The sequence below is a fragment of the Ruditapes philippinarum genome, unplaced genomic scaffold (genome assembly GCF_026571515.1).
Source record: "Ruditapes philippinarum isolate M1 unplaced genomic scaffold, ASM2657151v2 ctg4469_1_1_1_1, whole genome shotgun sequence".
NCBI classification, from domain to species: domain Eukaryota; kingdom Metazoa; phylum Mollusca; class Bivalvia; order Venerida; family Veneridae; genus Ruditapes; species Ruditapes philippinarum.
Genome location: NW_026864450.1, coordinates 88,642 through 104,525, shown reverse-complemented (window position 1 = coordinate 104,525; position 15,884 = coordinate 88,642). Strand labels below are relative to the sequence as shown.

General features: G+C 31.5%; 1 protein-coding gene across 3 annotated transcripts; it reads right to left on the bottom strand.

The window, feature by feature from the left end:
* Positions 1–5,437: 5,437 nt before the first annotated feature.
* On the bottom strand, positions 5,438–14,417 carry LOC132725609 (carbohydrate sulfotransferase 1-like). 3 transcript variants are annotated; one of them, XM_060710751.1, is made up of 5 exons: positions 14,335–14,410; positions 13,257–13,334; positions 9,618–9,775; positions 7,009–7,543; positions 5,438–6,355 (listed from the first exon to the last, which is right to left on the bottom strand). In XM_060710751.1, coding segments are annotated over exons 2-5 (1,587 nt in total). In that variant the 5' UTR covers positions 13,259–13,334; positions 14,335–14,410; the 3' UTR covers positions 5,438–5,463. The 3 variants fall into 3 exon arrangements, with proteins under 3 accessions (XP_060566734.1, XP_060566736.1, XP_060566735.1); XM_060710753.1 differs by lacking the exon at positions 13,257–13,334 and having other exon boundaries at positions 14,335–14,417; XM_060710752.1 differs by lacking the exons at positions 13,257–13,334; positions 14,335–14,410 and adding an exon at positions 12,577–12,805.
* Positions 14,418–15,884: the final 1,467 nt, after the last annotated feature.

The window sequence follows — 15,884 nt, the reverse complement described above, 5'->3', positions numbered from 1 at the left end:
ATGCGCGCTTTTTTCATTGACCTGAAGTGCAGTGCACTAGAATCCATCACATAGTCCTCCATTTGATCTATCAGTGTAAAACTTGTCCATGGTATTTTTATTTTTGATAATGTAACAATTTCATTAATCCTGACATAACATTGTTACAATCAGTTCAAATGTAAGCGAACAGCATGGATCCTGATCAGACTGCGCGGATGCGGATGCGCAGGCTGGTCTGGATCCATGCTGGTCGCAAACGCACTATGTTGGTTTTTTTGTGACGACTAGTGTTTCATTTGGTATAAAGAAATGATGTTTGCAAGCCTTGAAATTAAATATCTGCATTCTATATAGCCCTCAATATATCTAGAATATAGTTTCTACTTATGCTGAATTTTAAAAAAAGGAAACGATAGTTTTTACAATAGTAGTACATCCTGTAACCTTTGTAAACTTTCCCAGTCTTTTTTCAAATTTCATAGTTCGTTTACTGTTATTGCGTTAACCAAATCAATTTTTATCAACCCTGTTGTCATATAGCAAAACAAAAAGGCTTTATAACGTGAATAATTATTATGTTTAGCTAAAATTCTAATTATAGATTTGAATGCATTCAAATTGATTTCATCGATTCAAAAGCGAGCACTAACAATAAAGCTGTCAACATGGTCAATATCAATAACATATTAGAAATATTATTTACTAGTCAGTATACTATTGGAATATTGTTTCAATGATTAAATTCCTCTTGGAATTAATATTTAGATCATTTCTGTATAATAGGATTATATATTAAGGTAACTTGTATATAATACATAATGTTATGTATATAACGAAAACCTACGAAGTATTACAATGATTGTAATATTTCGTAGGGTCAATGTCAAATACTCATATTAAAGCCATTTTACCAAAGTGCATCTTCACGTTAATAAAAGTTCCAAGTTACTTTAATATGAGTAATAGATATGGCGTGAACATTTACATAAACAATGGAATAAAAACTTCTATTTCTTTGTACATATGGAAGATGCAATTTCCCAAAAATAACGCAGTTAAGTGAAAAATTTCTTGAGAAATGTAATTATAGCGCGACAAAAATCGACTATTCTATTATTTCCTCCCTCTGCACTGGAACCAATCCATTATTGTAAATAATTTATCAAGTTAAGTCACGAATTGTGAGATATATTACATCTAAGCAATAGACGAGTAATCATCTGGCACTCTCACAGCATTAGGAAAAAATACAAATAACGACCCCCTGTAACTGCAAACTAAATGTCCCTTATCTCTTTTTAATTAGACATGTCATTTGTACTACAATTTGGTGGTTCTTTTAACAGTGTCAAACTTAAAGCGACTCCACTGATGTTTAAAAGTCTAAAACATAACATTTGAATTTCTTACATAAATGAGCTGGGACGCTTTAAACAGAAATATATGCAAAGGCAGTTAAGAAATATACTTTGAAATAAAATGAAAATCGTATTTTTATGCTTTTCTTAGCCCGATTTGAGTAAAAAGCGTTTAAAAAATTTTGGGTCACTTTTTTACAATTTGATACTTATTCTGGAAAAACGAAGTGTGCAAATGATTCTCTGGATTCTCAATGAATTGAATAATTTGAACATATTCATTATTAAATGTACGTGTTTAACTACACTGGAATCTTAGAATTGTAATTTGTAGAAACATTCTTTAAATCAATGACCAAACGAGATTGCTTATGCCATATTATAATATATTAAACGTCATAATACCGGTATCTCAATATAAACAGCTATTTCACCCGCCACTGCTCTCATTATTTTGTTGTTGTTGTTGTTCTTTTTTTACTATGTGATGTTATAAGTAAATATACCATATTCTTCCTCTATCATATTCTGAGCTACATAATACCTTGAAGCTTCAATCGAATTATTTTTTATTTTATGTATATAATATATAAATTCTTTGATTTTTACCAAATACGAAACTGAAGAAAAAAAAGTGATATATCGAAGACCAATACTATGCATGTGTGTATTATGAGGTCCTATTAAAGAACTTCTTGTTTTAACGTGTTCAATCGTGATCGAATGTTTACTTATCATCAAGTTATTACACATGTCTTTGAAAAAAAGGAACAGTGAACACAAATCTGAAAACTCTTTAAAAATACATCCTGTATTTTGTAAAGCAAAGTGAGTTTATTTAGTTATATCAAACAAGTTACCTAACCCTAGATTTTTTTTTGTGAATTTCTGTAAAAAAACAATGTTTCATGTCAAATTTAATCCTGTTAACAAATGAGTTGATAAGAAGTATTTATCTGAACTATAACTCTCTTTAAATTAACATAATCATTGTTGCTTTCGTTTTGTTAAACATACTAGATTTTAATGAAAGTGTCATCTTGTATTTAAAGCAAGAGAATGTAGAGATTTCTTTTACAATTTTTGTGATTTTGCAATGACGATTAGTTTTTTTTTTTTCCTCAAAGGTTATTTCGTTTCCACACTTTTAGCAATTAAAGTGAAACTGTCCTGGAAACCATTTTATCTAATATAAGGCGAATACAATTTTGAGTTTTGTTTCGGACGAAATCCGTGTTTTATCGGTTTTACTTCCTGTAAATTTTACAGAAAAGAAACTGAATATTAAAAGAATTTTAATAATTTGCACACTGAAATCCGGGAATCTCATTGGCCATTCTAAAGTTAGCATAATAATAATCTTAAGGATCTTTCTGAAACGTACATTCGTCCAAATTATAAAATAATCTAAAGAAGTATCGATACCGCACTTTCTAGTTAAATTTCTCCGTTATTTGAAATCTATGAATTTCCTTCCAAAAATATTTTACACTGCTTTAAAATGTTTCATTAATTTTAAAGTGAATATCTTATTCAACATAAGAATTTACCGAGTTTTAAGTAAAAGTAGTTTTGCCTCGTCCGAGGATCTTTAAAGATACTTCTTGTTATTGATATTTAGTTTCGGACATAATTGATTTTGCACTGTTGTCCATTATTTCCCGCCGTTTTACTGAAATAATAAAGGCATACTATTCAGCTGTTGTGCAATATTTATAGACCTATATATTTCGTATTACATATTTCGTAAACAGTTGATTCAATGATCATTAATATAAAAAAAAAATTAAAAAATCAAAGAACACATAAATTATGAAATATATTTATATATTTCTTATTTATATACATATCAAGTTTTTTACAAATCACAGATGACATACATCATGTAGAGCGTCGACTTTGAGTATTTCCACGTTCACTTATAGTAAGAAAAAGGGTTAAGGACTTTGAAAAACTCACTAAATAAAAATAATGTAAAAGGAAGAGGAAGAAAACATATTTGACGATCTTGAAAAAGATATACATGTACAAATTAAATGTATAGACAAGTCTGTTATCACCAGACAGTCCGTGACTAATATAACTTAATCAACGCTACAATGTCTTAAGTCTCTTATGGTCCCAAGTACCTGTAAATTGTGTTGTTTATTTTATTTTCTTTCTTTATTTGTAAATATAAAATAAATTTTCTAGCGAGTAAATCCGCCATACTTCAATACCTACAATTTGTTAAACTAATCAGATTTTAATGTTGTATGTTCTTTAATATACTAGGTTATATTGATCTAGACTTCGAAGACAGCAATCATAAAAAATCTGTTATAAACCTTCCAGAGAATTCTAACATTTGAATCAGTAATATATTGACCATTTGAACATCTGAATCAGTGACATATTGACCATTTGAACATCTGAATCAGTGACATATTGACCATTTTAACATCTGAATCAGTGACATATTGTTAATTTTAACATATGAATCAGTGACATATTGTTAATTTTAACATCTGAATCAGTGACATATTGTTAATTTTAACATCTGAATCAGTGACATATTGACCATTTGAACATCTGAATCAGTGATATATTGACCATTTGAACATCTGAATCAGTGACATATTGACCATTTGAACATCTGAATCAGTGATATATTGACCATTTGAACATCTGAATTAGTGACATATTGACCATTTTAACATCTTAATCAGTGACATATTGACCATTTTAACATCTGAATCAGTGATATATTGGAAATTTTAACATCTGAATCAGTGATATATTGGAAATTTTAACATCTGAATCAGTGATATTTTGCCAATTTTTACACCTGAATCAGTGATATATTGGAAATTCTAACATCTGAATCAGTGATATATTGGAAATTTTAACATCTGAAATCAGTGATATACTGGCAATTTTAACATCTGAATCAGTGATTTGTTGACAAATTTTAACATCTGAATCAGTGATATATTGACCATTCTAACATCTGAATCAGTGATATATTGACCATTCTAACATCTGAATCAGACATATATTGACTATTCTAACATCTGAATCAGTGATATTGGCCATTTTAACGACAAATAAATAAATCTGATAATAACAGTGTGTGACAATTCTCTTCAAATAACCGATATTGGCCATTTTAACGACAAATAAATAAATCTGATAATAACAGTGTGTGACAATTCTCTTCAAATAACCGAGACTTTTTAAAAAGAATCAGAAACATATTTGTACATGATTGTCATAGATATTGTTATATTGTTACACATCTAAATAAACTTTTTAACAAAATAATTCAACTTTAATGGAACTCCAGAGGTCCAAACGCTCAAAAACATAAGATTTTAATTTATTTACATAGACCAGGTGGGGAATTTTAAACAGGAAGCTATGCAAAAGATAATTACGAAATGTACACAGAACGAGTAATTCTGCTATTCGAGGCCCAGTTTAAGTGAAAAGGGTTACAACGCTATCAATTTTAATTAATTTTGCAAATGAAATAATTATTCCGGAAAAAACGGAGTGAAGGAACGATTTGAAATTTTGCACACGTTATTTATCTTGACCTGTAACAAATAGAGCATTTATCTCAAAAATGGATTTCCAGTCTGTAAGATCAAAACACTTCAGTGGAGTCCCTTTAAGTTCCATATATTCTAAATTATAAGGTGTTGGCTAAAACATTGACATTCACACAATTATTCAACCAGGAACGCTACAAGACATATAATTGTAACGTTTATTTTTTTATATTTTCTTGACTGAAAGACATTTGGTGTTTATCCCTTATGTAATTAGTTTAATTCCCTTATGTTATTAGTTTCCTATCAGTTTGACCCTTGATCTATCAATAAACAGACTATAATCACGTTAATGTGAATTCATAAATCTGTAAACATGTCATGCTAAGGTTTGTAAAATATTTAGAATAACAAACCTTCGTTAAAAATATTTCAGCACATAACACATCTTTTAAATACATATTATTCTCATAGACTCATATTTTAAAACATTTATAATCATGTTTCATTTTTGGTAAGTTTGAAACAAGTCGTGAAATTGAATGGTTTTTTTAAATGCTCAAATTGCAATACTGTACGAACTGGTATTGTCAGAAGTTTTCATTGAGTAAAAGTTTATTCACATCAAAAGGTTGCCTAGAGGCAATTTCTATATTTCGCAGAGAACTAACAGTTGACAATGGTAAATATCCTAAAACTCCACTACTGTATCTGCACTTGTCATAAATATAACTTGCATTTTTTAGATCAAGTTGAGTCCGCCATTTATGAGCTGTTGCATTTGAATCTCGTCTTTGTGTGCAATATGGACATGAATCACGTGCTGAATGCGTTTGTTTTAGCAAAAAGTCTTGCATATGTTTAGTAAACTGTAGTCCTGCAAAATCTATAAGAGATTTTGCTGTTTCCATCGGATGTTCAGCCATGTCTTCATAATGAACAACCTTTAGTCTATCTGGATAATGCTGTAAAATTCTTTTGGAGTATTTAAGGTCCTCTTTAAGTGCATCACAAAGTTCATTTATATTTTCTTCATAGATACTCGGCTTTAAAGCATGTACTTTCACTCTAGAGTTAATAATACCTCTCGGATCTCGGACAAGATGAATAACTTTCATATTTGGATACAATGGTAATATTTTCTCTATCTCTTTCATGCGTAACCGAATAAGCTTCAGCAACCTAGTTGTAGATTTCTGGCAAGAATCTATTGCTCTTCTCAGACACGAGTCCATGCTTTTTGTTTTTTCATAATATTGCCGCAATCGCGGATGAAGTCTACTATGCATCGCTAATTTCTTTGAAGTACTTAGACTAGCCATAACACCATGGCTACAGTAATAAAATAGCTTCATAATTTTGGTGTAATGTCTATGGAAATCATCGCCTAGACTTTCTTTGCTTATAGAATCTAGTTTGCATGTCAGCCAACTGTTAATTTCATCTAACATTACTTGTGATTTCTTTGAAAATGTGTAATTCCTGAAATGTATAAATCCATGCAATTCTGTAATTCAAAAAAAGATGTATTCTCTATGGTATTATAAAATTATATATATGAACACGCTAAAACATTAAGTGATTTATTTTTATCATGTTCACTTCGAAGTAAAAACGGGGCGTTCGTGACCGAGTGGTTAAGGTCGTTGACCACTTGTCCCTCACTGCTGTGGGTTCGAATCCCGACACGGACTTTGGATTATTTCGTGTGAGGAAGCTATCCAGCTAGCTTACGGAACGTCAGTAGTTCTACTCAGGTGCCCGTTCGTGCCTGAAATAATGTACAGAAGGGCACCCGAGGTCTTCCTCAGCCAGTAAAGCTGGAACGTCGCCATATGACCTATTATGCGTCGATGTGACCTAAAACCCAATCAAACAAACAAATCGAAGTAAACAAAAGTTGAACATCTATCATTCCTGCCTAGATCCATTTGTCAATTTTTTAGTCAGCTTATTTGTTTGCAGGATTTTTTTTAATCAGTTTTCTAATAATTATTTTTCATTCACTTTTTTCAATAAATAGAGTACTGAATTACAAGTAACACAATGTTTAACAAAAAGTGAACTGTCTTCATCTGAACTACGTCATCAAAGATGGATTAAAATAACCAATGATGACACCGAAAATAACTTACCTTTCTATTCCATGAACGTAATGTAATAAAGTACTTGTCAAGTTCTTTTTCTTAGCTTCTTTGAACTTGGTATTTACACTACGTATAGGTTCAAAAACATAGAAAGTGTTCGGGTGTTCTTGTAAAAGAGATGCAGTCAATGTTGACCCAGTTCTCATGTAAGCAATAATTATAATTACTTTCTTATCGCTAAGAACGGTTGGTATTTTATCAATATGGTTGGAATCTACAGAGCTGTGACTAAGGCTTGGTGATATTGCCGCGGTCACGTTTGGTTCAGTTCTCGTCATTTTGATCACTTTGTGAACATTAATGACACTCGTTTTGTCCTTTATAGTTATGTTGTATAGATTATTGTTTGAATGGTTTTGTTGAATATCAACAAATGACGACGTGTTGTTTATATCAACGTTTTTAACTCCTGGTTTTATCAAAGATGCATCATTTTTGGAAGTAAGGTGTAGATGGTGTGATTTATATGAAACGGGTTTTTCTCCGCTCAGGTCTGTGGGCACCGGTTGAAACAAAACAACATCTGAAAAAAATATATATATAAAAATTATATACATGTATATATATATCTATGAAATGTATTAAATAAGCAATGTACATTATTGTAATGCGTCCATGTGCATGTAGATTAAATTGTCATACAACCGAGGCAGTTAATTGTATACGCATTCTGTTTTTAAAAAAATGAAAAAGGAGTGATCGCACAGAAGCAGTGAACATTGTAAACTCGGTCTGATTGTGTCTGTTCACGAGAAAAAATGTAAAAAATCAACATCTCACTAGCATCGGCTAATTGGTATTCAATATTCGACACTAATATGCTGGAATAAATGATCCCAAAGGACCAGAAAAATATAACAGTAATAAAGTGCAATACGGGGCAACTTTTTACATCTGCCTGATGCCTGATGTTAAGCCTTATGGAAATGATAATTCTTTAAAAGATTTATATTTGATTCTGTCCAGAAAGGTATATGCAAGTTCATTTAAAATCTAAAATAAAACAAAAACTATTTACTACAGTGATGCGTTAGGGCCAGCGCGTTTTCGCTGAGAACGAAAAGCGCGAAACATGACAGCACGATTGTAACAATACGGAAATACGATGGTGGCGGTCCGTCATACTGTCGTTTTGTCACCATTGTATTGTCTTATTGTCACCATCGTATTGTCACCATCGTACTGTCGTGCTGTCAATATCGTACCGTCGTGCTATCACCATCGTACTGTCGTGCTTTCACCATCTTACTGTCGCCATCGTACTGTCGTACTGTCACCATCGTACTGTCGTATTGTTACCATCGTACATTCGTATTGTCACCATCGCACTGTCGTGTTTCTCTATTGTACTGTCGTACTGTCATGTTTCGCGCTTTCTAACGGAACACTGCAATTTACAGTCCCTACGAAACGTTTTCAATGTGTCATATCATATTCACCTCATATTTCTAAAAAAAAATTTCTTTTCAAGATTCAGTAATACATTCCCACAATATGATTGATATTAAAGAATAAACAATACACGTGCAGATATCAAATGTCCACCATATAAGCTAGCATCATTAAAACTATAAAAACATTCAACACGTGACAAAATACCATCTTATACTGCTTTATATATAGAACATTTTATATAATTTACATGCAGATTTATCTCAACTTTCATTATGTTTCTGAATTAAGAACGTTTATGTTTTAATGAGAGCTCTAAGAACTTATTAAACTAGGGTAATATGACGATGTTTCCAAGAAATAATTCTTGAAGACTAACATTATGGCATGTTATTTCTGACCTTGCCGTAATGTTATCCATAAAAGGTACCTTAATCCTAAACAATATACCGGAAGAAATAGGTGTGTTTTGAAAATGTTTTAATAATTAATTTAGAACATGTAATATATCGTGTGATGAAAGTAGTTTTGAATGTGACATAATTTGAAGCAAAACTATTTAAAATAAATGTAGGACAACATAAAGTTACTAAACAATATATGTCTTCCATGCTTTGTCTATAATAATGATTAAAAAGCAGAAGAAACATATGATAATTCAGCTTAATAGCTTATGATTACAAGTTTAGAAACAGTAACAAAACACACCAAAAAAAACTTTTTTAAAAATGAGAAAGAAAACATTTGAGCATTTTGGGGGCTTTATGGGCCTTTAAAAAGAAAGAATCTGCTACCCTAACATGATATTCAAGTTATCCTCAGGTGACAAAGTGATGCATCTTGAATGTCAAAGAGAAATCAATTAGATTTACAGGATAGGATATAAACTGATTTAATTTCCATTACATTCCTTTTATAAATTTAGACACGAGCTATCATTAGGGAATAATATTGACAAAATATCTTCTTGGAACAGAAATAAAACGGAAACAACGCGTCGTCTGATGAGAACGCAGGCAATGGATCGATAAAACTTAATTCACTGTCTCTATTTCGTACAAAACAAAATACTTCTGCTCTTGAAAATATAAAATATGACTAGCCTGTTGTCAAATGTCTCATTATTCATAACCTTTAAGAACTACTAACATATAGTGTGTAAATCAATGCTATTATAACAACAAAATGTAAAAATAGTTCCTAACCTGACACATCGGCCCCGTTGTTAATTCGTGTTGCCATAAAAAGGTACAATATCCCACCAAAAGCTAAAACGACTCCGATAGAACGGTAAACCTTTCCAGTTAACATAATGCCTTTCCTGGAAACAGGGTCCTTTCCACATCTCTCTACAATTGCTTTCCTGCAAATAACGATAAAGACAACTTTAAATCCAATGATTAACAATCTTTCAACAAACTATTTTATCCGCTGTTTACTTCTTACAGTAACCCTGTTACTTTAAAACGTTCACTGTTTTGCTTCTGTGTTTGAAAAACGGATGTTTCTTCAAATGTTCAGCAGCAAATAAAATTGTCCTCATTAAAAAGCTATGTTTTATACCCTCATGATGTCCGTAATGAAATAAAGATGCGCGGGTTCACATCTCCAGTGAAACTAATTCCTGGTATAATAAAATTGAATTATTTTCCCAGAAATACGTGATTAATGACTAAATGTCCATATATTTTATTTCTGTTCGTTTCGGGCTAAATTACTATAAAAAGGGTAAAACACGTGTTTTAACGCTCTGAGATTATTATGCTGGATCAATAAAAATATGAAAGCTTGTAAAAGAAATGGCAATTCATAACAAATCAATACACTGCTGCTGATGTAGGAAATGCTCTGAAATTAATACTCGTACAGTTTGACTTTCGCCATTTTGAAGGATCCCGATGAAATAATTTATAAACTTGAAAAAGGGAAGATCTCATGAGAGTTGAGAAAACAAATATTAATAGATGAATATTGATGATTCGTCTGCCAGGCATGGGAACTAATTTATATTAATATATATTCTTAGTAACTAAGTATCCTTTAAGGGATAAGAGCCGCGTCATGACAAAACCAACATAGTGGGTTTGCGACCAGCATGAATCCAGACCAGCCTGCGCATCCGCACAGTCTCATCAGGATCCATGCTGTTCGCTATCAGTTTCTCTACTTGTAATTGGGTTTGTAAGCGAACAGCATGGATCCTGATCAGACTGCGCGGAAAATATCTGCGTTTTACAACAAGATTCCTTAATGACAATTCTTACTTATCATGCATATATTTATATTAATCACCTTTTTTCCTGCAAAACTTACTTACGCAATTAATTCCAAAACATCTGTGTTATCTAGCATGTAAGAATTATACAAACATATGAATGACATTATTTTTCGTTGTAAAATTACAAGTATGAAATTCATGATTTTCATGATTTTCACGTGCATAAACCACCAACTTTCCCTACCTACGGAAATAGTAATGCCTTCTTTTTCTTTTTGACAAGTTTTAAAATATTGATCAGTATGAATTTAAATCGTACGTAAAAATATTATTTATCTATTTATTTGTTTTTTTTTATTAAGACACTAGTATGTTTTTTGGATTTAAAAGTAAATGAAATGCTATGCATGATATACATGAAGTCTCTATATAACTTGCTGATCATATTTGTCTTTACAAATGTATGTATGTATATATTTACTGTACATTAAATGGTTATCTTCAGCGTATCAATGTTAATGTAGACACTATTGTGTTATTGTTTATTTTCCTTTACAATAACATCGTAATATATTCAAAGTACATGTAATATGATATACACTCTAACTTTAACTTTGTTTTTTTCCATGGTATGACAATACCGTTTAGTATTTTCCTTATATTTTTAGTATATATCAAAACTATAACATCATATGAATATTGTACGTATTTTTCAGTCTTAGTTGAAGGATTGTCCCTAAATAAACATCTTTATCATCAAATTGCATTAAAGCCTCAAAACATTATACATCTTCGTTTAAAGTGCTACCGGAAGTTTGTTAATCCGGATATAGTACATCGTCATGCTGTATTGCCATGTACCTTGAGAAGAAATAAAAAGATATATTCTGTCAAAATTAAAGTATTAAACTGGAAACTAAAAATGCATTATCACGTGTTCTGATTTTTTTAGAATGATAATTAACCTCGATTTCATATGTTATGAAATTTCTTTTATATATATATATGAACTATTTCAACAACTAATAGATATATTTCCACATTTTATTCAACAACTATCCGTGATCGTAAAAAGGATTCGAATTCTTAAACAATTATCTTGCATTTTAAGGCAATCTAGTCCACAAACATATATAAAGGCATCTTTTGTGTATTTGTTAAAAGCTACCCAATACTATTTTCTACTTTTAAAGGAACTCGGAATTATCTATGAACTTCTACTACATTTCTATGTAGGGCGATGCTTAGTTTTCCAACGCAGTTTGCGTATACTCATGCCTCCAGACAATCTAAATTACAAATTTTCAAAATTTAAGAATTGATTTGGAAATAAATTCCGCTTTCATTATTCTTCAAAACTGAGTAAAACTAAATCTTTAAAGAGTTTTCAACTACAAGTTTTTTCTTCACAAAACAAGTCATTTTGTTTAATATGATAATTGGAAAATTGTCAGATGGAATTTTCCCTCGCATTTACACGCGAACGTATGCTTTGTTGAATAATAAATTAAAGGCAATGACTGCAAGTAACACAACCTCCCGACTTTGAGGTTTCTTTGTTTAACTGAGATTTTATCTGACCTTTCCAGTAATCACTTTATCGTGTACAGTCACGAATAACAAACAACCGTGACCTTCAGAAAACACGCGCTATTCCCCGTAGTTTGCTTATGTAATATGTCTAGATGAAATTATCATAACATCTAAAACTCTTTAACATATCAGCCCCGTGATCTGTATATATTAATGATCGACTTTTGTTCCGAATTTATTTCGTATTACGAATACATGTACCTTCTGTTGTTTTAACATATTGAGCGATGATTTCTCGCTTATATTTATAATGTCCAATATTAGATTTCACTTTGTATTACTGAAAGGAATTATTATTATCTGAAGTAATTGCAGTATAAAATCAGGGCAGACAATGTTTGATCAATGTTTACCCATTATTTACAACTTCCGCTCCAGAGACCAGCACCCTTTCACCATTATTCACAACTTCCGCTCCAGAGACCAGCACCCTTTCACCATTATTTACAACTTCCGCTCCAGAGACCAGCACCCTTTCACAGATGGCATTTCTCCGTGATCACAGAGTAACCTTACGTAATGAATTCATAATTTTCCTGAATAATTAATCGTTTATGTCTCTCATTGTAAATCACTGTAAAGACGAATTTACAGACCATTATTATTTAAGCAATGTCAATGATAAAGACTGCGAGATGAACGAGTAACATCAATTCTTATCAAGTAATTTGTCAACAATACCCAACGAGAAATCCGATCAGTATCATTCAAATGCATTGTATTCCACTCCGCGTTTTAGTATATGCCAGTATCACAATAAAGGAATGTTCAGTTGGACACTATGTTATAAAACGTCGAAAATTTACTTGCTTTTATAGGTTTGACTGCGCATTATATAATCAATAACTTTCAATTATTCTCAGAGATATCAGAAGTAGAGACTCTGTACTTTAAACAATACGAGAGAAAAAAAAGAGAATTACATGTTACTTATATTTAGTTGATTTTACCCTTTAGATAAGTCTGGCAAAGAATTTAACAACAACATCAACAACAACACAGAAGCTATACACTGTTAATACATAGAACTTACATGTATTTCCTTCACATCGGTATTATCAGCTTATTAAATCCATGTCCGTGATAATTATCCCCACATTATACGTGCTCTCTGAAACACAAACTTTTCAAACTTATACAGTGAAAAAAATCATATACTAAAGCTAGCCGGAAACACACAAGTGATATTCCGGAAGTTACACGAGTGTGTTTTCTTGACTTTAAGAACACTATTTATACACAAAAACTCTCGTCTGCAACAGAAGCATTATGTATGTAAATATCGTCTGGTGTTACGTTTAAAGTGTAGCTTTATTATTCCACGATGCTGACGCTGATAATCGTCCTAAATTATGCCAGATTTGATTACACACTCTCAGATCATGTACTGATATAGCACAAACATATATAAGTAGGAATGTTTAATGTTATGATGCACAAATCATAATTCTTTTCTGTGTTTTATATATATATCTGGCAGGATTCCTGTAGCATTTTAAAAGGCAATAGGCCTATAGCCTGTTTCTCCATTTCACACACACAAAATAAATTAACATTATTCCTATAAAATACATTTATTAAAAATAATATTAGATAAAAAAAAAAGCGAAATATTTACATCGCTTGTTTGAAACTTACTAGCTCTATATTTCATCACATTTGATCTTTTTATATTTATGTCTTATAAAATCTATAATTAAAATGTAATTTAAATAACTGTTATAGTATAATACACACTTTACATCAGTATATAATTATTTTTACCGTTTAGGGTCTACTTTACCAAAATACGTTGAGAAAATCATTAAATAGTAGATATAATTCAAATCTTTAAAAACAATGGAACCTTCTTTTTTCCAACTGTATATTATTTCATTGAGTCAGTGCTAGTGCAGCATAAGGAAATGTTTCATTTAAACTTCCGTCTAAGTATTATGAGGAAAATATTTATTGTCCCCTTCACAAAATGAAAGTTAACGCATCTATAAGTATAACAGTGTATATCATAAAAGACTCATTACTTATGGAAGAACATTGTCGCATTTCATATTTAAAAAAAAGAATATTTCAGTTCATGAGGAAATAAAAAGTTTGATAAAACTTTCACTTACCTTTTACTAGAAACATTCTATAACTCGACAGCTTGATAGATTGTGAATGATAAACCCATCTGATAGAAGCAGAAACCAATATAATGACTCTCAATGAGCGTCTAGTTGACCGAGCAGAAGGCGTTAGTGTTGCTAGGCAACAGTAGCTGCAGCATCAGGTATATAACGAATACTTAATGATTTATAAATATTTGATAGACAATGCGTATAAAACAATACCCGTACAATATGTAACAAAGAACAAGATAATTGACAAACTAATAGGCTGTCGGAACCAGAGTACTTATTCAAATATAATGTTATAATAATGTTTAATATTTCTATATTTTTATAACCTTTTTTTTGGATGTAATGTTATAATATGTTCTGAACCTAAATTTTCTTCTACTTTGAGACCGCCTAATTTAAAAGATTTGTAGACCTTTCTATAAGAATTTTCTTTCAACAACAACATTTATTAATCTGCTACTTGTTTGCTGTTTAAATGATTTGAGCCATGACAAAACAAACATATATAGTGGGTTTCAGACCAGTCTGCGCTTTTGCGCAGTCTGATCAGGATCCATGCTGTTCGCTTACAAACCCTATTACAAGTAAAGAAACTGATAGCGAACAGCATGGATCCTGATCAGACTGCGCGAATGTGCAGACTGGTCTGGATCCATGCTGGTCGCAAACCCACTATGTTGGTTTTGTCATGACACGGCTCATTTATTTTTTCTTAATATTTACCGTCAAAATAGTATTAAAACAAGCTAATGAGTAGCAAGGAACTGAACTCTGAACCGATAATAACATAATTCTACCTGGTAGAATTAATAAGGTTAAAATAGAGGGTATTTAGCTATCAATATTTCTTTGCAGGATATGTTTTTATAAGAATTTGACACTCTGAATATAGTTGGGGACCTTTCTGTTGAAAATGTGTCAGAGTTAAATCGTATACATATACATGCACAGTGCGTTAACTGGAGTGCAGGTATTAGTCACCCGCACTCGAGAGCATGCCCATTGATTGGGGTGTACTTATTGTGTCGGAAGAGAAAGGGAAAGCGACAGAAATATCATATTCAGATGCTCGTTCATTGGTTACTTTTTCCCGGGGTTTCATATTGTGACAACAGGGAAAGTGTTTTTATGTTTGACTATGATACAAAAGAGAAAGAACATCAAAACACTCGGCAATCTGATTAATACTCGGGGACTACGCCCCCTCGTACAAATCAGATAGCCTCGTGTTTCGATGCTCTTTCTATTACATGTATAATAAAGAATAAAGCAAAAACATTCATTGCGATCATTCATTAATTAAGAAGTCGCAAAGCGTCCATACTTGTCGTGTATGCCACGATGAAGATTTGTGTCACGGTTTGCCCATTTTATCTGTATATCTGTTTACCTTGTAGCTGTATATCATATCTGGGGATAGAGTGTTATCCTCGTATCTGTATATCTGGGGATAAAGTGTTTTCCTTGTATCTGTATATCTGGGGATATATTGTTTTCCTCGTGTCTTTATATCTGGGAATAGAATGTTTTCTTTGTATCTG